This window comes from Lineus longissimus, chromosome 11, assembly GCF_910592395.1.
Source record: "Lineus longissimus chromosome 11, tnLinLong1.2, whole genome shotgun sequence".
Classification (NCBI taxonomy): Eukaryota; Metazoa; Nemertea; class Pilidiophora; order Heteronemertea; family Lineidae; genus Lineus; species Lineus longissimus.
In genome coordinates this window covers 4,102,029-4,126,040 of record NC_088318.1, presented here as the reverse complement: position 1 = coordinate 4,126,040, position 24,012 = coordinate 4,102,029, and the positions used below count along the sequence as shown (strand labels likewise).

The 24,012-nt window shown below is 43.7% G+C and overlaps 1 protein-coding gene across 3 annotated transcripts; it reads right to left on the bottom strand.

Moving 5' to 3' along the window:
• Positions 1-1,671: 1,671 nt before the first annotated feature.
• On the bottom strand, positions 1,672-23,642 carry LOC135496063 (uncharacterized). Of its 3 annotated transcripts, none has more exons than XM_064785173.1 (7): positions 22,282-23,642; positions 5,877-6,051; positions 5,306-5,375; positions 5,026-5,051; positions 4,190-4,276; positions 3,513-3,703; positions 1,672-3,309 (listed from the first exon to the last, which is right to left on the bottom strand). In XM_064785173.1, exons 1-7 carry the CDS (start codon positions 23,295-23,297, stop codon positions 2,052-2,054), a joined length of 2,823 nt encoding a protein of 940 aa, XP_064641243.1. In that variant the 5' UTR covers positions 23,298-23,642; the 3' UTR covers positions 1,672-2,051. The 3 variants fall into 3 exon arrangements, with proteins under 3 accessions (XP_064641243.1, XP_064641245.1, XP_064641244.1); XM_064785175.1 differs by lacking the exon at positions 22,282-23,642 and adding an exon at positions 14,352-14,509; XM_064785174.1 differs by lacking the exon at positions 22,282-23,642 and adding an exon at positions 13,026-13,339.
• Positions 23,643-24,012: the final 370 nt, after the last annotated feature.

The window sequence follows — 24,012 nt, the reverse complement described above, 5'->3', positions numbered from 1 at the left end:
CGACGGCCTGAAGACATCGTCAGAACCTATCTCTGTCCGAGAAAATGGACAGGCTGTCACAATCCCCTTGCTATACAGAAAACCTCAGAAAAACATATGCAGCCCCGTAAGAGCCCGGCATGAAGGCATCGTCACAACCTATCTCTGCCTGACCAAACGGTCAGTCTCTTGCAATCTTTCTTGCAACAAAGGATGCGTCAGAAAGCACCAGCAGCGCCTCAACAGCCTGGCGTTAAGACATCAACACATCCTATCTTCCCAAACAGGGTGTTTCAGACCTGCAGTGCATCAATAACTAGGCATGAAGACATAATCACAACCTATCTCTGACCACGCCTGACCAAACGGACCAGCTGTTACAATCATCCTTGCTATACAGGATGCCTCAGAAAGGCATATGCAGCACCGTAAGAGCCTGGTATGAAGACATTGTCACAACCTATCTCTGCCTGACCAAATGGACAGCATTTTGTAATCTTCCTTGCTAACAGGTGGTCTCAGAAAAGGATCTTTATTGTCACAACCTATCTCTGCCTGACCAAATGGACAGCATTTTGTAATCTTCCTTGCTAACAGGTGGTCTCAGAAAAGGATCTTTAGAACTTCGAGGGCCTGAAGACGTCGTCGCATCCTATCTCCGTCTGATCAAATGGATAGATAGACTGTTGTGATCTTCCTTGCCGAACAGGATGTCTATGAAAAGCATATGCCGCGTCTCAATGACCTTTCGTGCAGACATTGTAACAACCTATCATGTCCTTTGGCCAGTAATCCTCCCTATTCTACATTAAGGAGCAGGTCTGAGTCGGCAGTGCCCTGTGTGTAGACGGTCGATCGTCACCTTGTGCGTCATGTCGCCTTGTGATGTTGTCAGCCTGGAGGTTGTATGTCATGATGTAATTGTCTGATCAAATGGACAGACTCTTTCCATCTTCCTTGCTATACGGGGTGTCTCATAAAAGGATCTCTAGAGCCGCGAGGCCTGAAGACATCCATAGTGTCAAGCTTCTGTCTGAGGACATGGACAGTCGGGTGCAATCTTCCTTGCTATACAGGATGTCCCAGAAAAGCTTAATACGAAGAGCCGCGAAGCCTGGCGACATCGTCACAACTTATCTTTGTCTGACCTAATGGACAGGTTGTTGCAATTTTCTTTGGTACAAATGATGTCTTAGAAAAGCATCTGCAAAAACATCTGCTACGCCTCTATAGCCTGGCATAAAGACATCGTCACAACCTACCTCTGTCTGATCAAAGGGCAGTCGGTTTCAAGCTTCCTTGCTATACTTGGTGTCTCGGAGAAGGGTCTGTAGAGCCTCGACGGCCTGAAGACATCGCCACAACCGAACTCTGTCAGACCAAATGGATAGATCGACAGTTGTGATCTTCTTTGGATGTCCGTGAAAAGCATATGCCACGTCTCATTGGCCTTTCATGAAGACATCGTAACAACCAATCACCGTCCGACCAAATGGACAGGCTGTTGCAATATTCCTTGCTATGGACAGGGTGTCTCAGAAAAGGATCTCTAGAGCTTCAAAGGCCTGAGACATCGTCACAGCCTGTCTTTGTCTGATCTTCTCCATCTTCTTCTTCTTCTGCGTTCGGAAATTTTGAGATACAAGCAAGACAGTCAGAAAAAATGTGAAGTTACAATAGTTTCATCGGTATTTTTTCAAATTTTGTTAATCAAATAAAACTTTGAATAAGCAAGAAAGCACATGAAAAGCAAGAGAGTTTAGAGAGGTTTCGCATCTATTGGCGAGCTACATTGAAACAAACTCGAAGTCACGCCTTTGGAGTGCATGTATGAGTAACACATGAGGTTCGCCAGTGACGCGGAACACGATTTATCAGCCAAGTTGCGTAACCTTGGAGCCGAACATGATGATAATTGTTGGTCAGCGTAATTAGGTTTCCGATACGCGGGTGTAGCAGACTGAAATGTCCCACCCCGAAAAAGTCTTCGCACGTTAGAGAGGTTCAAAAATATTGCGATTTACGTCTACGATTGCGAGTATTCGTTTAGGTCCTTGATTTTACTCATTGTCCTAACTGGCAGTCGTCAGACGTTTCTGAGCGGACTTAACCCTCCTTATCCTAGCAGGTGCAGACTTGACCCTCTCCTTTTGTATTGAGTCCCTACGTTGGGAAAAGTAACTTTTACCAGGGACAACCGAGGGCCTGCCCCTGAATTTCTTCCGGCCCTTTGCTGTGTTCGGGCGACTGACGTGATCAACGTCCAAACCAATTCTGTCCAGCTCTCTTACTAAATCGGTATGCACATGTAAAGGGTCATCAATTTTCACATCATCCTTCAGGACTGCAGTTTTCCGTCCTTGACTATAAGTGGCGTGACTAGATCTCGGTCTGCCCAAAAGAATTTGATGCGCATTGATGTATTTCGCAGTGTTTTTTCTCTGGCACGGTACGCAAGACCTTGGGCGAGGTTTCGGCTTAGCTTTTTCTTCATCATCGGACTCCGAGCTCGGGGAGTGTCGACTGTGGTTGTTGTAAGTCGAATGGACGCAGCGGCCATTGCAGAATTCTTGCCGGCAGTGGACGCAATATTGAGCAGATGTCTTTTTCATTGGACAGTCGCCAGTGCACGCTTGATTCAGGCACTCCGAGCAGCACTTGGCCCCGCGGTACTTTGCACTCTGCACACGGAGTCTGCCCTCCTTCTTCGCCGCGACGCTCTCCGCTTGTCGTCTTCTGTTCGCAGTGCGGCATCGCTCCCGCCTCTTGTCCTCCCATTCTGCAGTCTTCGTCGCCAGTCGCTCAAGTTCCAAGAACCTGTCAATTAAACACTCCTCCTCCTTAACATGTGGACGCTTCTTTATCATCAGACGCCAATCTTTGTCAAATTTACTCAAATCTTTGAAATCAACGGACTGAAATCCGTCAGGTCCTCCATAAGGAAATTCATACGGATCAATGGTAACGTCAGTTGCATCAAAATCATACTTCCTGTAATCACGTTTGCCGTCGGTTGCGTAACTGAAGTCGACCACATCAGGTCGCAATGCCAAGACCGGAATGTTTCTTTTATCGTTTATTCCTGGTTCCGGTCCTTCCTCCGAAGCGTCGCTGTCACCGCCATCACTCACACTACTGTCTTCGTCATCGTTTATGCTGTAAACGTCGCCATAACCCGAGTCTATCTTGTCGCTGTCTGTGAGATCGTAGAGGCAGGGCGATGCGAGAGTATCGTATTGTGCCGCCACATTAGGGCTTGTCACCGTATCTCGTGAGGCAGGAATGGACGATTTTGGTCTCTGGCGTTGGCCCTCCATTGCAGAGATTGGCCTAGAACAAAGAAGGTTCTCATTTTAAAGGTACAATGTATATACAAAAGGTGTTCATTCGACAGCTGTAGTGAAAGCTTCGAACCCACAACTTAAAGGTCGTATACGGCTGTCTTATTCAATTTCATTTCCAGTACGCCGGAAGCGTTTTGAGCAGTGTTGACCCGCAAAATAGCTACAGAAATGCCGAAAACTTGTAGTTACCTTCTCTCAGACTGGACAGAGACAGGCCTGGTGCCCATAACGGGTCTGCATCGCGTGTATTCGGGCGTCGGTTCCGGCGCAAGGGGACGTCGGTTGTTCTTCTGTTCGAAGGCTTTCATGCTCTCCGCCAGCTGACTTCTGTACAGGACTGGTGTCGAATCGTCTGGCCTTTCGCGATTGCCAACAAAGCGCTAAAACAAAAAGGAATTAGAAAAAGTGCAGGCTTAATCGTGATTTACCTCTTTGCTTCCCTTTGGAGATGTTGTTGTTGGTGACGTTGCTTCCCTTTGGAGATGTTGTTGTTGGTGACGTTTACCATCGTTTGTAGGATTCGACTCTTGAAGCAGACGTCGAAAAGGGATCTTCTTCAAAAGGCATCTCTCCACAAACTCTTTCTTTCGTTGTTAAGGTGCACTCGTACTAATCGAACTGATGTTACATTCGATTGGTAAACGACAAGTCCGAAGGAGTGTTTAGTATAAGAAAGCAATCTTCTTTGCCCTCTTTCGCTTTAAGAAGGAAAGAATAGTAGAAAAAGCAATGTTCTTGATAGGGAATGGTAGGAAGAAAGCAATGTTCTGAATGGTAAGAAGAAGAAGGCAATGTTCTTTCTGTTTGATAAGGAATGGTAAGAAGAAGAAAGCAGTGTTCTTTCTTCACAGACCACAGATACTCACCCTAAAGTTTGTGCTGCCCCTGGACCGACCGTGTTTCAGATTGTTGCCGACATCCCGGACTTGGTCCGTCAGTCGCCGATATTCAGCCTGAAAAAGATTGAGAGGGCGATTTTTCAAAAATCACTGAAAGTAGCGTTTTTGACACATTGGCTCAGGGAGGTGAAATATAGCCATAAACAAGGTCATTCTTGAGAACATGTCTTCCCGAAGGAAACTTCAGGCCAATTCGCCAATTTAACTCAAGACAAGACAAGCCCTGCGGCGGGGAACGTTCTATTGGTGACGATATTTTCAAATTTGCTAGAGAGAGATTTCGCACAGATCATAATGTAGACAGCGAATGTATATTCGGGAATCTTCAGGCAAGTTCAAGTTCAAGATGCCTGGTCAGAATTTCTGATATCCGTGTTCGACAAAAACTGATAATCCAAAATAACGCGTTAAAATATGTATGTCAGTCACGACTGTAATCGACATAAATAGCTATAGATCTATGCACGAACAACATCTTTCTCGCCTCAAAATAGTCATTCCCATTGACATGTGGCTATTTCTGTCAATGATATATCAATTAATCACTGTTGTTACTAATACCATCACGATAAACAGATCGTGTTTAAGTAACATTTGCTGTCTGTGCTTGATACAGCCATCAAAGAACAAAACAAAGACGTGTCCGAATCACATGCTTCGCCAATAGGGAGGTTTCGTAACTGCTTCGCGAAGTACGAATTGTGAAGTTTCTTAGCAGCGAGCTATTCACGTTGAAGTTTTGAGAATTTAATCATAAATCAATTATTTTTTTAGAGATATTTCTTCTAAAGATAATTGCTTACCTTTGTTAGTTTGTACATTGAGTGATCTGAAAAAAAAGGTACACGAAATAAGAACAAACTTTACAAAAACATTAGACTACAATATTTGTAAATTGGTCCAGATGTCAATTAGCATGCCGCCTATGCTACATGGTGTGTCAAAGTACGATATGCACCGCGGTGCCTCAATATTATTGAACCATAAAAAGCATTCACAGGAAAAGATACGTTTGCGTACAAATGTGGAACCTCAACTTCGCTATTTTGTGGGACATGTGGCTAAGAAATGACAAATTCCTACCGTGGGCTGGTACCACATCTTCTTCAAGGGGCCGAGTTGGTGACGTCCATCCTTTCCATTTCATGGTATTCTGAAAGATAGGCAACGTTGACTTGCACACGGGTTTCCTTATAATTGTCATTCCATCTATTTTTCGATTTCAAGCGGCTGCTGGTGTGAAAATCTTTTTAGTCCTACACAATTGTTTGATAATGGAGTAAGGTGCATGGCTATTGAAACGAATGACATAGATTACAATCTTACACTACAATCTGTTGTTTTACGGACTATCCACACCCTCACAAATTTTTTGAACGTTCAAAGGATTTTCGCCCTACACGAATATGCACTACGTAGAGGCTTTACAGACATATGAAAACCCTTCTTACTTTGAGAATCTGAAAAACTAAGGCAATTTTCATTTCGCCGGACACTTTTACGGGGTAGATATCCGTGCTGGCCGAAAAACTTTATTTCTCAGTGTGCATCAATTTTTTTTCTGTCCCGTATCGCCCATACTATCATGTCCGATCACTGCCTGGAGACTTGTTCTTCCCATTTTTTTTAAAAATTGCAAAATTCTCAAACCCACCTTATCCAAGCCTGCTCCTGGAATAACCTCCCTTGATGACCCATCGTATGAAGGCTCCCGGGATGAACCATCGTAAGTCTTCACCCATCCATTCGCTCTCACGCCATTCGGGGGCCGGCTACCGCTCTGGGGCCTACGTCCGTTAGCCACACGGATACCATTGTCAATCTTCGACCTGTATTTAGGCAAACGATGCATTGTTATTAATGAGTTACTCGGATTCGAACCTTTGCCTAGACTATCAATGAAAATATTCCTTGCTTCATCGTTCACCAAGCTATGATCGAAACTACTCCTGTTTTCAGAATTATCGAATCCATTTCTCGAGTCATCATACTCATTAGGCCCCGTCTTCGGACCTGCCCTGTTACTGAAACCGTTGATGGGGTTATCGAAATGATTTGTTTTCGTTTTCGGAACATTAATACAGCCTATGAATCCTTTCGAAAAGCTATTGAAACCGTCCCTACTGAGGCTACTGAAACCGTTTCTAGAGTTTGATTTCGCACCGAAGCCCTCCCTTTCGTTCCTTGACCCTCTTTTCAGAGATTGGAGGCTTTGTCTATAGATGGTTTGAGCCGGGATCCTACACGCCATTCGGCCGTACGTCGCGGTCAGTTGAAGCGGGCAAGTGTTCCGTATGGGCTCCGGCAACGATCCCAATACTGTCGTCTCGGGGTTGAACCGTACACGAGATACACCAACATTCACACACCCTCTTTCCGCCTTCATGTTAAAGACTCAGGGACACCCAAGGAGAAGTATCACGTATTATCCAGTAAAAGAACTGACGAGATATCATCCACTTTGTTGCACTTTGTTGAAACATACCAAGCCGTAGAACACCATCAGATAAGATAGTGTAACACCAAGAAAGGAAACACAGTAATTGTCGTATAACACCTTTAGAGTAGGTAAAGACACGGTAAGTCCCTCAGAAAGAGATAACGTAACGCCATCACCAATGCAGTGATATACCACGAGAAGATAAAATCCCGGATGTGTGTCTCTCTGTACAGCATCCAGGCAGAATAGATCAGCAGTGCGGAAGGCACCATCAAAAGTATGAATACGACATTTTGGTGTGATATCCAAGGCAAGGACCTTCATGAGACGCACCAAGACCTTACACCATGTTGGTCACAGTTCAAGGCATATGTTAGAAACGTGGTAAACATGTCTAGAACATGAAAATATTATATGATCCATTCCAATGACTTCGTATAGGCAAACTAAGCAATAAAGTGTGTTGTACACTCTCCCTACATTAAATTCGCATAAACTTAATCCGAAAATGGTCTAATGGCTGTAATATTGAGATATATCTCATAAAAAAACATTTTCCTCGTATTTGTGAATGTATAAGTGGTTTTCATTAGCGGCTGACTAATTTTTATGAAAGTTTCCGTTGAGAAATCCGTCAGACTGTCATAGCGTGATATAAAATCCAACCAAGAAATATATTATCCAGTCTGTTTCACCATGAAGTTACGAAGTTTTTCGTGTCGTACACTGCAGGACCCGTGTGTGAATTCGAGCAAACTTCGCTTCACAAACCAAGCTTGGTATTCTAAGTGCTTGAATAATTGCACGGGAAATATGTTGACATATTTCAGAAAAGAGCAATTTCATTCAATTAAACGGTGTAAATAGTCAAAGTCCCGGGTCTGTAAAAATGATTAGCTCCTGGGTAACAAGTGAAAGATTTGTAACTCATGGCCAAGTCTGCGAGTTGGAGATGATGCTGGAAAGTTGATAGCGGACGCTGAAGCTGAAGACGCCTTATCCCCTAAAAGTAAATCCTGTGTATATATCGAATAAAGACCACCAACGCCGATGTTCACCAGTCTTCGGTAAAATATTTCAAGCAATTTTACGGACAACAATAATCATGCAAATATCACCACCCAGAATCCAATTTAGAATTCAATAAACCGTGAGAAATTAACAGCAACATGATTAAAATCGTTTGGAAATAATTTCCCATATCACTCCTTCCATCTTTGTTGTGGGCTAAACAAATTCTTCTGACCAATGTATTAAGGTATGGAGCAGGATTTCTTGTAGCGTTAGAATGTCAACATTATGATTCATGCAAATAATATCACGTATGGAAAACCAGTATGAATACTGAAGCAACGTTCTAATTGAATATTAAATATCTTTATTTCGTGAGAACATGGAAATGGTTTTATTCCTCCAAAGACGAAAGAGAGTCACGCGGACGTGTAGTGGTAATATCCTTAGGCCATATTGCTAAGTCATTCCTTTAACACTTTCTTTAGTCACTTAAATCGTTAGATTATGGAGTCTAGACCAAATAATGAGAATGGTCGTGAGCTATTGCTGATTAATTTGAAGATATTTTTGGAAGAAAAACATCGAATCCTCCGCAGCACAGAAAGGATAGAGGCGAGAAGCACGTTGGAGAAATAGTCAGAAAAACAAGTGCTTTTCGATCCAACCTACAAGGCATGCAGTCGAGCCGACTCGCAAAATCACGACGGTATTCCAACATCCCTCTGATTTCCCACATTTCTTTTGATTCGTGAACATGGACATTTGTCCTACCAGAGGACACCGGCAGTCCTCGAATTCCAGTTCATCTTATAAAAAGTTTCTGCCAGTTTCCTATACCGACGCAATCTCCAAGCCCCGCCATCGGTAACGGTTCCTATGCAAGCGTACTTTTGAGCTCGCAAATGAAGCGCCGTCCTCTCATTGGGAGATTGCTCCCGACGGCAGACGATATATTCGAAACGATGGCTCTGATTAGTCAACCAGCATTTACAGCCCAGGAGTACCAGAATTCTAAATCGCTGATTGGACCAGACAGAGAAATGAGCAAAAGTAGGTCGACGATTTTCATAGGCTGGATTTGCTGTGTGGAAAAAACTGAAACTGTCCAACTGAATAGCATCATTCATGGAAGCGAAGCCGGCACTGATCCACGCAAGTGCCGCGTCAGAAGTCTAAGAAGGTGTCCGCGTCGATATATCAACATGGTGACACTCACCCCCATATCATAGAGTGCAATTTAAACCTATACTCATAGACATTGATATTGACATCGATGGCCTGAGTCCAGACAACCAGGGGAAAACGCAGACGAAATGATGTGGATCAATGAAGAATTATAACCGGATGAAAGAGTCACGATTGTTGCCATATGATATGAAACACTACCTTGTGGTTGAATGGGTGACATTCATACAAAGAGATCTAAGCTTTCCGTCGACTATTTATATCCATAGATCTGTGTTATACTATACTGACACGTAAGCTTATTTTCATTGGATGATGAACGAGACATGCTAACAGTGTGCACCACATCCGGCAAATACCGAAACTACCAGTGAACATTTGCAATTCGGTCGGTTTTGCACCCCAACGAATTACGAGGAACTTTACGACCTACGAAGACCTGTCGTGTCGCCATGAGTGAATTTAAATCAAACCACTGCCAGTAAATTTCTCTTAACCATCGCTGATGTAACAGTTCATGGTGCTCTCAGAGTGATAATTGCCGACTAATTGGCCAAGGTATAGATTCCTATCACCAGTTGTATAACTCAGAAAACCAGAAATATCTCATATCTTGATATAAATTACGACAGGGGCGATGTACAGGCTTAGGCGTATGTCTGCTTTTGTACTGTTCGTGTCTGGAATACCCAAATCATGAATTATATTTTATATTTTTGTTCATTTTTTCTTTAAATTGGTCGGCGTTCGATATATGGATAGCCGGTGATACGCCTCATTGCAATTGTTATGAAGGCCTATCCTGATCTGCCGTATTGATTGATGGAAGTCTAAAGCGGAACCATGAAAAACAATTGAATTGAGAATATATTGAGCGTTAACAATGAAATGACATGTTCCACAAGCTTTTTAATTAGATTGGGTACCAATCTAAGCAAGTCCGCGTTGATGGATAATCAACCATGATCAAATTAGCATTGCTTTTTTAGATTGGTATCGATGTATAAAATGACGGATCAAATAATGACTGTGTTTTTTAAAGGGAGACTATTATTGCCCAGTATGTCTCAGATTAAGTTCCGCGAAGTTGCAGATAGGGGTCTCTGCTATTTCACAGTACATCAAAACTATTCGTGCTACTAGTAATATACTTATAGCTGAATCAAAAATGGTCCTCTAAACTGTGCATATTATAGCCTCCCCAATGAGGTTCCATAAAATTCCTTAGCCACCCCAGGACTACCAATTTGATCCTCTAGCTCAGTCCTGCCTAATGTTCCTGTTTAAGCTTCATAGGGTCGCCGATAGAGGTCTCTCCTATCTACACGTCAAAACTAGTCAAGCTTGTGAGAGGAAATGTATCGCTAAATCAAGCACAACGGTGAACCCATGCATGCCCCTAACCGTGCATATACACGTCACCTGAAATCTCACCAACTAGCTCTTGACCAAAGACATGTACCCTATTTACGTAAGACTTTTATTCGTGTCTTTGACGAATCTCCAAAACTACATCTCAAATCAAAACTGTGCACATTCTCGAAGTATACAAAAAGCAGCTGATGATGTCATTTTTATATTTTTAAAAATCCTGCACGGGTCAGGAGGCAATAACTGCGCTTATTAGGAATACGACCGCCAATTCTATAGGCCCCGGGATTATATTTCTTTCTTATATGAATAAAAATATCGTCGTTAATCCGCGATTATCGCCAGGGTCACGTTGGTGGTACAAATAAGGAACAGAAGGCTGGACTATATAGGCCTAACTCTTTGACGCACAGACTTCCAAACCGAAGGATATGAAAGTTTAAAAATACCAAGAATGGCAGTCTGCAATATTATAAAAGTGAATTCGCACGATTTTCACTCTCTTAAAAAGAATGAATCAGTGATCACCCTTTTGAAAAAGAGCGGAATGCACGAAAGAGCGGAATATTATCATTGAGCGTGGCATGAATGATATACGGAATAGCCGCTCGAATCCTCTACGGGTCCCCCTTTGTCACTCTTTAAGAACCTAAAGACCCCTATGACCAACGGCATTTGACCTTTTCCCTATACCCTTTAAGAAATAATCGACCATATAATCGTGTTACTTTCGCCCCGAAATGTCAAATCAATGTCAAAGTTATGCGTCTACCACTGAGTGAAAATCTGGATTTAAAAATATGAAAAATCAAATCCACCGTGTAAGTTATAAATGAAACACTACTGGTGCTTAGTACGAGGACATCACGTATCTACGGCGTTGATATCTGCGTTAGCTTTCCTAAATGAATAAGAAATCCATTTTCACTTTTATAAGTTTCGTTGGGTTTACCAAAAACAACGGCCTCCGCAACCCGACTGGTCCATTTGCCGTCAACGCAAGACCCCATACTCCTCTGACTAATAACAATTTCTTCAAGCAGAAAGACAGCGATGCAAGAAATACATATTTGCGTCTGACCTCATAGTAGTGAAAAGAGAGTAGTATGCTCAAACGAATTTTCTATTTAAGGTATATCTAAAGGTAATCAATTATTCTATTACAAATAAGTTCAAGAACCCCGTAGCTCTCCCACAGAGCATTTTCTAAAGGGAGTGGCAAATGTGATTTTACTACCAATTTAGTTCAAGATTAGTATTAAAAAGTAAAAGTATTGGCACAGTTATAGTTTGTATGCTTGGGCATAGTTGTTGCTAGAACGCTTTCTGCTTGAATAGACGGCAGTCGCCAATGGGTAGTTCCCTGCCGATGTGACAGCGGATATAGTCCCCCTGGAGTCATAGTCCGGTAGCATTGTATTTGATCAATTAAGCAGCATGATCTATTGTACCGCTTACCCTAACCAAAACATTTAGCAATGCGGGATATTGTTACACGGACTATCAGACCTAGGACTACTATCCCTTGCACACCGGCTCCACCAAAAAAACGACTTCTTGGATATTTTGATGGACAATGTTGAAGGGTTCAAAGTATGATTTCCGTTGGCCACCACATTAACCATACCCTCAAATTCCTAATCAATGTAATGCATTGTCTTTCGAATCAGTTTCTACACTCCAAACACCTGCAGTGGGCTTACCATGTCATGTCGCCGGTACATAAAGGAGGCGAAATGGACTGCATATATAGGAGTCTATACACCTTTCCAGAAATGGGGCGCTGAGTGTCCGAAATAGTGATGTCATAAGGGGAAACTAGGCCTAATGGTGGAGGGACAAAGGAGATAGTCATGGTTGACCAACACACTTGAATGCCTTCAATGACGGACAAGGGGGAAAAAGTTAGTTCCAATGCAAGCCACCAATTTCGGGAAGCATGTGTAGGACACAATTTCTGGCTCTGACCGACATTCGCGTGACACTTGGTTTGGTTAATATGAACTTTCAACATCATAACCAAGGGCCTACGTTAACGATGTTTGTCCAGCCTATTTGTAAACAGTAAAATCGTATTTGGAATGAAAATACTTATGCAAACCAATGATTGTGCAGGTCTTAGCGACAGAACACACACAGCCCAAGGAAAAGCTGTTGGCTATCTTGCATGACGTCATGAAAGGCCAGCAGACGACAAAGAACGATGTTCTTTGCAACTTTTCCCCTGAAGAACTATGACCCCACCCCCCATCAATAAGACATCCTGCCAATGGTGGTGCAGTTCATTATCTTCTTCTTCTAACAGTACATTCTCAGTCTTCGATGCGCGTCCATTGCTTTGAAGAAATGGGTTTTTGGAATTAAACTCAAGATTGTAGGATGATCCCAACGCAACAAAAGTTAGGGACAAGGCCTAATTTGTTTGGAACAAACGGGCACAGATCGTGGTTCAAGCCAGAGATGAGCGTTGTCTCAAAGTTAGAGAAAAGTCTGAATTGGAGCTTGGCAAACTCCAAGGAGTCACTTTAAAGGGACAACACTCGTTTCCACATTGCTTCCCCTTACTGGTTAGAAGATGAAGGTGTATTCCATACCGAGGTTGCTGTAAACTCGCCTAATGGACCCCCGCCCTGGAATGGGTGAAAAGTCAATTTTAAACAACTCCAGATCACCACAGCACCAACCAGTGGAAATATTGTCTTTGACAAGCACCATTATGGGACCACCTTCATAAGAATGTTAGGATACTATATAGAGACGAGTTTACGGTAATAGTTTTGGTGATCACCTTACCTGCCATAGGATTCCACTCTGATGGTACTGGAGAGATTCGCGGGCCAATACTGACTGTAAATCACAGACAGCAGACCCTGGACTGGGTACTCTATCTCAGTCATCCCCCCACACGTCGTTCAGTGTATTCCTCGGCCCTAACTTCAAGTTGAATGTCCTAAATATCGGACTGGCACGTAAAAAAGCTGTCTATCCCATCAGACACAGTTCTCGTATTGATAACAGTCCAGTATAACATTTTTCCAAACCATATCTTTCGTGTACTTTGTAACCAATGGTAGGTTTCCGGTGACAGACAGGCGATCAAGCAAACAATTGCTTTAAAGCTCAGGTAACAATAAAAATGTCCAAGGCCTAGCATGTGGTTTTATATCTAAGTGTAGGTAAGTAGGCCTTTACATGCTATATCATAGAACGCGAGTATGTACATTGTACCTGGTTTAAATAGTGACACAATGGTCTTGGGAACGAGGACTTAATATGTCAACAGGAGTTTATTCAAACGGACGAAGCCACCTTTTTTCACTTTTATTCATGTTTGCTTTATAAAAAAACCCGACCAGGATTGAATCTTTTTGACCCGAATTCTGAAAGCGCCCTCTATAACAGCTCAGCCGAAGTTATCAGCCACGTCCTGGCCGTGTTGACAGAATGCAGCAAGCTAATCCATCTGAACGACTCCAGCACAACCAAGATTTGAAGTACAAATAACACCAACTCGATGTTTTTGTCAAAGAAACCTGCACTTTAACCAAATCAGGGTCCTCCTTTATCTTAAGCAGAAATGTTCGGCCGCGGTAGTATGGCAGCCATATTGAATTTTAGCAGCCATCTTGCATTTTTAAAAAAGAAAACCCTGGGAGGTCCTACCCGCATTGTTAAAAACAATATGCACGACACAAAGCCTCCACAAACAAGGGTGTCAATCTCTCGCATCAGGGCTGCGCACATGTAGACAACCCATCACCTCAATAAAATGATTTTCAATATCAACAAAAATCTGAAGCATTATTTCTTCTAAAATAGCCTTAAAGCGTTTTTTATGATATGAAATGATCTTGATTGAAAAATCTGCAATAACATGACTTTGTACACGATATTTGAGCATCTACATGCACGTATTTCAAGTATCCCTAAGCGTGATCTGAAGCCTCCATGGTCCTCCCCGCGGCTCATTTGTGAATAGATTTTTTCAGACAAGGTTCTTTCTCCAACAACCATAAAGGAAAACGGAAATGCAAGCGATGAAACCTGTTATCAATTGGTGACTGAGTAACCCTTGATTACGCTCGTGCGGTCATGGGGATATTATATTGTTGGTCTTACCTTGAAGGTCTTGGTCTCCAGCAAGGCCACATGGGCCGCCGGTAGTCCGCATCGCCCATCGTGGCCGAGAACTTTGATCAAAGGCGATCTCTGCCGATCTGAAAGCATCAGTCCATCCGAAGCACTGTACTGTGATCAAAAGCATCAAAGGTATAAACTTTGGCAAAATATAATCACTGCTATACTGAGCCAATCGGAAAGAAGCCAAAGAACCAGTCATCTGAAAGCAACATGGTGTCCGCTGTCCCGGATGGAACCTGGCTGATTAGAAAATTCCTTCATAACACGCCATCACATTCTTTGTTCATTTTGTGGCGATTTGATCCTATACCTCATGCTGATCGCTGTCAGCATTATCGACAAGAAATCAATCATCGGCATGCATTAATTGGATGTTTCGTTTATATCATTATTAGACTCATTGCTTTATCTTGCGTGGAATGTCCATGATAGTCCTCATGGAGTACATCAGAAGTTTTCGCGTTGCACCCTCTGTCGGCAGACTTGTTCAACTGACTGACGCCTGAATAGTGTCCGGAGTGGTTTCCTACGATGTTAGCGGTAGAACTATACACTTGGTTCACGCGGGTATCTGGCATGTCAAATCACCCGCTAGTGGAGTTGGTGGGAATGGAACTATCACCAAACAATGCCAGCATGCATCAGCTGGCCCGCTATAACTCCGAATGGCAAACCGAGGAATATTTTACTATCAGGAGAAGAGTATTATCAACCGGTCCTGCGCTGGAGTCAAAGCTGTCAAAATCATCCCGGCCGGATTTGTTTAGCGACTAAAGATCACTGGTATCACTGAAGTTTCATCATTTTGCCCGAATCTCACTATATTTGCAACTGTGTCGTATGTCCACTTCCATCATAAAAATAGTTTGGTGTGTAAACTTCAAGTCACATGCTGCTCCTTCAATCGCTGCCATACTTTCGAAACAGGGTAATAATACGTGTACATGTACGAAAGCTGAGCAGTTTGCTGTAATTGGTAAGCGGGATTGTTTGTGGAACACATGTCACTATATCATAGCTCAGTATTAACAGGTTAAAACTCCATGGATTCAGGAATCCACACTGAGTACATGGGTCCCGTGAGTGTAGGCATAAACCCTTCACGGACGGTTTTAAGCCCTTACCGAGCCATGTTTCAGAGGCTATGAAGTGGAAACCAATCCCTTCCCGATATAACACAACCCGATACAACCCGAACTTCAAATTCCAATATGTTGCCCTGATCTTGAAAAGCCCCCGGGAAACGGTTTTGGTTCAATGCTGCCGATATTGCTCTACGCGGACCGAGATAGATGCCAGTCAAAATACGACGACTGTGACGGCTACAACCTATAACCTGGAGCAATCTGATATCATTACACCAACTGTCCAAATAAGATCAAATACTTCGCTGATCTTGCATGACATTGATAAGTATAAGGAACGCCTCCATCAACGGAGAGCCCGCGTGCCTTGTCGCTTCTCAGTACGTGTCAAATTATGACTATAAGTGAAAAAACCATTGCAGTCTGAGCTATAAAACAGCGCTGATCAAAAGATATATATGACATTTGTGTAACAGGAAACTAAATGTCAAAGAAAGAAAGGCCGAATTGTCCAAGACAATTTCAAGGCCAGTGCCAACCCTCAAATATCTATTGAATTGACCCCGAAGGCCAAATAGCGGGGAATTTGATACTGAGCCGAAGTTGGTGTATACCACCAGCTTTCTTTCTGCATGGGAATGTTTACCTAACTCAGCCTTCGCTCTCAAAGTGGACAAATAGAAAGGTGATACCTTTAAAGCATGTCGATTGGCAGTCGACTTCAAATTATAGTTAAGTTCATTGTTATGGACATCCGTGCCACCACGTTCAACTACATGTACTAAAATTATCAGTATTTCCTGGAAAAGACTGGAAGAGCAGCTAGATTAGACCTACTAACTCCATCTCTACGTATGCTGGCCCTCCAAAAGACCATCATTCGGGTGATGATACTGCCGTTGTGCCGAAATGACTGCGACCTGGGCTTATGATCGCAGCACCGATCGCAGGGTCCCCACAAATGAGGATCAGGGTTCGGAGAGCGCGATCGCTGCTGGGAACCTTTTGGTCGCTCGTGGGACCCGCTTTGATGATCGCCGCCCAGACCCTCACGTGACCAATTCTCCATTTAAGATGCTGCTACTGCACATGCGTTATCTATGTGTGGAGCATGGTCAGGCGGTGCATCAACATGACGGCAATCTTATTTGAATATTCTATTAATAGATAAATTTAACCCTTTCGTGGTATTTACGCGCTCAACTTGGCCAGGGTGAGATCGGGTGAGATGGATCGAGTTGCGCGACTGGGTCTTCGTCAGTGGGCGGGGGGCGCCGGGATCTGTGGTTTCTTGTGATCTTGAGCTGTTATTATTATGAACTAACATGTAGACTACTATCTTCACTGTACTGCTGACACCAGGTTACTAGTATTATCGTGCTTGCCCTCTTGTAGTAGGCCTAAGGACTTTTCATTTAAGCACTAAAATTATTGAATTTTTCTCTGAAATCTACGTTGGCTGGGAAAGGACATCGAAAAAAAAAATTCTCGGCGGGACGACTTATTAAGTCGGGGGGACGACTTATTATCTCGGGGGACGACTTAGTAAGTCGGGGGGACGACTTAGTAAGTCGGGAGGACGACTTAGTAAGTCGGGGGGACGACTTATTAAGTCGGGGGGACGACTTATTAAGTCGGGGGGACGAGCTTATTATGTCGGGGGGACGACTTATTATCTCGGGGGGACGACTTAGTAAGTCGGGGGGACGACTTATTATCTCGGGGGGGGGGGGGACGACTTATTAAGTCGGGGGGGGACGACTTATTAAGTCGGGGGGACGACGAATTATGACAGCGAGGGCGATGCCTGGCTGTGACTGTCTCTCATCTCTCTCACCGTGTAGACAACTTGGCAGAGCAGCCAATACTGATTTGGCCTGGCTGTGACTGTCTCATCTCTCTCGCCATATCAATAACTAGGCAGTGCGGCGAAGACTGATGCGGCCTAGCTGTGACTGTCTCATCACTCTCATCATGTTGTCAACACGGTGGAGCAGCCAGGACTGATTCGGCCTAGCTGTGACTTCCTAATCTCTCTCATCATGTTGTCAACACGGTGGAGCAGCCAGGACTGATTCGGCCTAGCTGTGACTTCCTAATCTCTCTCATCATGTTGTCAACACGGTGGAGCAGCCAGGACTGATTCGGCCTAGCTGTGACTTCCTAATCTCTCTCATCATGTTGTCAACACGGTGGAGCAGCCAGGACTGATTCGGCCTGGCTGTGACTTCCTCATCTCTCCCACCATGTTGACAACTTGGCAGAGCAGCCAAGACTGATTTGGCCTGGCTGTGACTGTCTCATCTCTCTCACTATAATTATTGTCAACTACGTTGTAAACATAATGCTCAAAATTAATTCATGAAAAAGGCAGTAGGGCAATATTATTATTAAGTTGTCAAATGGTGAGAGAGATGAGGAAGTCACAGCCAGGCCAAATCAGTCCTGGCTGCTCTGCCAAGTTGTCTACATGGTGAGAGAGATGAGACAGTCACAGCCAGTGTGTCTTCTTAAGGATAACAGTGATTACTGCCAATTATCTATCAAGACTATCCAGATAACCAAGTTGATCGCTGCTGGGGACCCTCAGTGTGTCTCCTTAAGGATAACAACGATTACTGCCAATTATCTATCAAGACTATCCAGATAACCAAGTTGATCGCTGCTGGGGACCCTCAGTGTGTCTCCTTAAGGATAACAGTGATTACTGCCAATTATCTATCAAGACTATCCAGATAACCAAGTTGATCGCTGCTGGGGACCCTCAGTGTGTCTCCTTAAGGATAGCAGTGGTTACTGCCAATTATCTATCAAGACTACTCCGATAACCAAGTTGATCGCTGCTGGGGACCCTCAGTGTGTCTCCTTAAGGATAGCAGTGATTACTGCCAATTATCTATCAAGACTATCCAGATAACCAAGTTGATCGCTGCTGGGGACCCTCAGTGTGTCTCCTTAAGGATAACAACGATTACTGCCAATTATCTATCAAGACTATCCAGATAACCAAGTTGATCGCTGCTGGGGACCCTCAGTGTGTCTCCTTAAGGATAGCAGTGATTACTGCCAATTATCTATCAAGACTATCCAGATAACCAAGTCGATCGCTGCTGGGGACCCTCAGTGTGTCTCCTTAAGGATAACAGTGATTACTGCCAATTATCTATCAAGACTATCCAGATAACCAAGTTGATCGCTGCTGGGGACCCTCATTGTGTCTCCTTAAGGATAGCAGTGATTACTGCCAATTATCTATCAAGACTATCCAGATAACCAAGTTGATCGCTGCTGGGGACCCTCAGTGTTTCTCCTTAAGGATAACAACGATTACTGCCAATTATCTATCAAGACTATCCAGATAACCAAGTCGATCGCTGCTGGGGACCCTCAGTGTGTCTCCTTAAGGATAACAACGATTACTGCCAATTATCTATCAAGACTATCCAGATAACCAAGTTGATCGCTGCTGGGGACCCTCAGTGTGTCTCCTTAAGGATAACAGTGATTACTGCCAATTATCTATCAAGACTATCCAGATAACCAAGTTGATCGCTGCTGGGGACCCTCAGTGTGTCTCCTTAAGGATAACAGTGATTACTGCCAATTATCTATCAAGACTACTCCGATAACCAAGTTGATCGCTGCTGGGGACCCTCAGTGTGTCTCCTTAAGGATAGCAGTGGTTACTGCCAATTATCTATCAAGACTACTCCGATAACCAAGTTGATCGCTGCTGGGGACCCTCAGTGTGTCTCCTTAAGGATAGCAGTGATTACTGCCAATTATCTATCAAGACTATCCAGATAACCAAGTTGATCGCTGCTGGGGACCCTCATTGTGTCTCCTTAAGGATAGCAGTGATTACTGCCAATTATCTATCAAGACTATCCAGATAACCAAGTTGATCGCTGCTGGGGACCCTCAGTGTTTCTCCTTAAGGATAACAACGATTACTGCCAATTATCTATCAAGACTATCCAGATAACCAAGTCGATCGCTGCTGGGGACCCTCAGTGTGTCTCCTTAAGGATAACAGTGATTACTGCCAATTATCTATCAAGACTATCCAGATAACCAAGTTGATCGCTGCTGGGGACCCTCAGTGTGTCTCCTTAAGGATAACAGTGATTACTGCCAATTATCTATCAAGACTATCCAGATAACCAAGTTGATCGCTGCTGGGGACCCTCAGTGTGTCTCCTTAAGGATAACAGTGATTGCTTTCAGAGCCGTAGAAGATCTGCCACTCGTACGGTTTTCTTATTGGAACCCTCAGCGTGTATCCGCTAAGATAGCAGTGATTACCGGTACATTGTACAAGAAAAGTTACATAATTAATAGCACAGTACAAGAAACTTTACATACACGGACATGTAATATGCGTAAAGTACCGACATGATAGTTGATTGTGATTGTGACGACTACAGATACATCAATGCGGGGGGAAAAGCCCATAATTCGTTATAAACCCTCAAAGAAGCCTTGGCAAACCCATACCATAGATAAAAATCCTCTGGTTGTGACATTGTCCTCAACCGCTCAAGGTGAGACCTTTCCCAAACACACCAAACCCCTCACTTGCAGTGCCATCTGTACGAAAGGTGATGAACTAACTAAGTATTTACTTGCAGTTGCACAGCTATCACAAGAGTGTCTACAAAACCAAGACCCAAGACCCAAGACCCAAGACCTACAAAACCAAGACCAAAGACCCAAGATGTTGATGGGTCTTGGTTTTGTAGGTCTTGGTTTTGTAGGTGGGGGTCTTGGTTTTGTAGGTCTTGGGTCTTGGGTCTTGGTTTTGTAGACACCCACACGGGTGTCTACAAAACCAAGACCTACAAAACCAAGACCCATCAACATCTTGGGTCTTGGGTCTTGGTTTTGTAGGTCTTGGGTCTTGGGTCTTGGTTTTGTAGACACCCCTATCACAAAAGTACAGACAGTACATCATAATACAGTGTACATAGTTACATGAATATTACAAGATAAACGACATAATCAATCAATCCTAGGCCTATACGCTTCGGATAACAAAGTTGATCTCAACATTTTTCCTCGAACTTATCAATGAATAGTGATTGTTGCCAATAATCAATCAATAGTAACAAGGTTGATCACTATTAGTATTAGGCCTAAATATGACCTGTCAAATCACATTAATATATAATTTGCCGGGATAAATCACATTAAAATATAATTTGCCGGGATAAAATTTGCTAAATAGTAAAATCACGACATGGGTATTGATCTTATTAGGGCCTACAGTGTGATGCCTATGTCTGTAGATTAAACAGTTCCGAGCGGACAAAAACATATTTATTATATGATATTAGTATCCACAATTACGGATCACAAACGCTTATCATTTATCGTATAAATCTATACTCAAATATATCTATAGCCCCCATATTCCCTGGTCCTCCCCCACTGCTTTTCGGTCAACGGCCATGATACCATCATCCTAACTATAACCCCCACCCCACCCTGGCTATAGACCTCCACGGCGCCTTCCCCCATATTATGATATTAGTATCCATCAACCACGGATCACGCACGCTTATCATTTATCGTACAAGTTTATACTCAAATACACAGGGAAAGCATTAAATATGCAGGTCGACCGCCGCCTGGAACAACACCGTCGCCATCTATTAACACGCGGGTCACGTGAGGGTCTGGGCGGCGATCATCAAAGTGGGTCCCACGAGCGACCAAAAGGTTCCCAGTAGCGATCGCGCTCTCCGAATGCATATGCAAATGAGCGACAGTCCTCCGCAAACGAGCAATGTTAATCGCTCCTTAATTTGCGGGCGCTTTACACGACACATTTACGCCGGATCAAAAGCAACCGTCAGACGGCGCACATACATGTAACAACAAGCTTTATAGATTCAATCCGGACCGGCGTTTTCACCCTCCAAATTAGTGGAGTTCGAGCGAACACCAAATCAGGGCAGAAACCACGACAGTGCTGTCATTTCAATAATTTCTTCGATTGTTTACAGTGCCTTTGAACCACATTGGCTGCACATTACAGTGGCTACAGAGTTTATGGTGATGAGAGCCATCTGGTAGTAATCAAAGGAACTCCTGAACCAAAACCAGTTCTTTCGTGAGCCATTTATGCTAATTATTCCTTTATGCTATCACTAATACTCTGCGGACGGGTTTCTCAACCTCCCTTTTATTTCTATCCGAGTCTTTCACTGATAAAATAAGAAAGACAATCAATGGAGTTTTTGAAATGTCTTGTTGTGTTTACTTCAAAGGAAATAAAACACAATGTGACATTTTTCATATTCATCGATTAGTGAGATTTGGAAGACAAACTGAACCAAATCCAAAAAGATAACATCCACTTATAAATTCCTAAGGAAAAAATCCTAATTATCTTATAAAAAACCTTTTCTTCGGACCTAATCGATTTTATTCATGGCATTCCAGAAGCGTCGAAACAACCCTGAAGGTATTTACCTCAATTCTCATCCAATAGTAGTGGACTACTTTCTTCTAATGAGAAATTATATGCGTTGCACGGCTTGATAGGAGAGGAACACCGTTTTTGTACCAAAACAAGCCTTTCAGCGACAGAGGTTCACATCGGTGCAACATCGGTAAAGTTAAATTGGGAGTGTCTGATTGGACAGCAGTACTGTATATGGAGTCATATCAAATACTGCCTGAGTTTAGAGATGTTGACAATTAATGCTGATGTTTGATGGTCAGTGCTGTTTTCGAAGAGAAAATATATGAAAAATGTTCGTCTCACCAATATTGTCAATGCCATTGTAATTGTTCAAACAAATAGTCATTGGTCTTACCTAGTTTCGCAGAACTTTGTAATGTCTTCAACACACAATGTCTTCTGTTCAGTTCCGACATCCATCTTGACTGAATGGGGTTGACCAGTGTCTTTCGACCGATGTGGGTTCGCTTCTGGTCTCGCTAAGGGTGGCCCACGGACGCGTCCCTTGTACATGTATCCAGAGAACGTCTTCGCCGACCAGGGCTGCTGCTGATTGAGTTGTTCCCTTGTGAGGGATCGTTCTCGGTAGCCCTTGAGTGTCCAATACAGTCTGGTTGGACTCATATCACGCCCTTTGTAATAGCTCGCCTTAATTTTGCTCGGGGTGAAATTGTCAGCCCAGGGCCGTTCTCGTGTTTGTCTTTCAAGCGACCGTTGGCGCAGCGCGGTAACTCCTGTGTCTTCATTTGGTTCAACTGAAACCACCAGGGTCGCTTTCTGTTTCTGCTGCTCTATCACTCTGCCTGGACGTCTGCCCGAGCCAACTGTTGTCACATTTTCGGAGGCCTCATCAAAGTCATTACATTCTGCAGCAGCTCCAGAGCGGCTGTGATCTATCAGTGGTAAAGCACCTTCTGCGGATTGCTTCAAGTCGCCTTCCTCGGCTGTGACAGACAGATACGTCACTCCATCGTCATCCTCAACCAAACCTGTCCTCAAGTCAGAATCTGCTTTAGAATTCACGGAGCAGCTCCCATCGTCTACCCCTACAGACCAAGTCCGATCAACACCTTGTTGCTGTATCAAGAGCAATCCTCCAGAATCTTGAAAATCATGCTTAACGGGAGTAGAGAATGTTACAGTCGGTTTGGCCGACCAAGGTCTGGGCCTGTTCTTTCTTCTCTCCCGGGACGAGGCGTGGTCAAAAGCTGTGCACGGCTTGGCGGAGTACGGTCGTCTGCGGTCGTCTTCCGTGGAAGCAACCGCCGCCGTGATGCTGGCCGGCTTGGTCGAAGCCGGTCGGACTTGCTTCTCTTTCTGGTCTAACAACGGCACGGGCTGTCCGACCACCTTAATCCAATCAAACGGCATCTTTCTGCGGGGTGGAACGAAGTGGCCGAAAAACTCAGTATCGGAAAATCAGATGGCTGACAAAAATCAGGTGGTTATAACATTGCTGGCGCTCTCAATGATACCTGCTGGTACGACAATGAAATTTTAGCTTCGGTATCCAAAACGTGAAACGATATCCAAATACGACATCATAACATTCCAATGGATTACGATGATATCCAAATGCGATAATCTCAAACTTTCTCTCATCAAACTTGACATGTTAAAACGTATCGACGAGTCACGAGGTTTAGTCCGACATCGTCAGAGCGTGGTGGTAGTCATGGTTGTTCCCACACTGCAACGATAAGGTTTCGTGAAGTGAATCCGACTGCATGGGGAAAGTGCGACCAAGTGTGCATTCTGGAATGCATGCTCACGGGGCAAGTTTGATGTTTGTGTATCACGGTCTTATTACCAGATCCAATGACATGATCGAACCTTTCGGGCCTTTCTGTTGGGACGGCAGCTATCATCAGATCACAGGCGCGTGAAGATCCAAATTGAAACATCAGCCAAACTAACAATACTCATCAAGGAATATTCTTTGATGAGTTTTGTCAGTTGTGCCGCAGGTGCATGATCAGCCCAAAACTCCAGCCCAACTGACAACACTCATGTGGGCTAGAGTTTTTATCTTCAAAAGCCTGTGGTTGTGCTGGCGTTTTAGCTGGATCATAAGCCGCCTGTGACC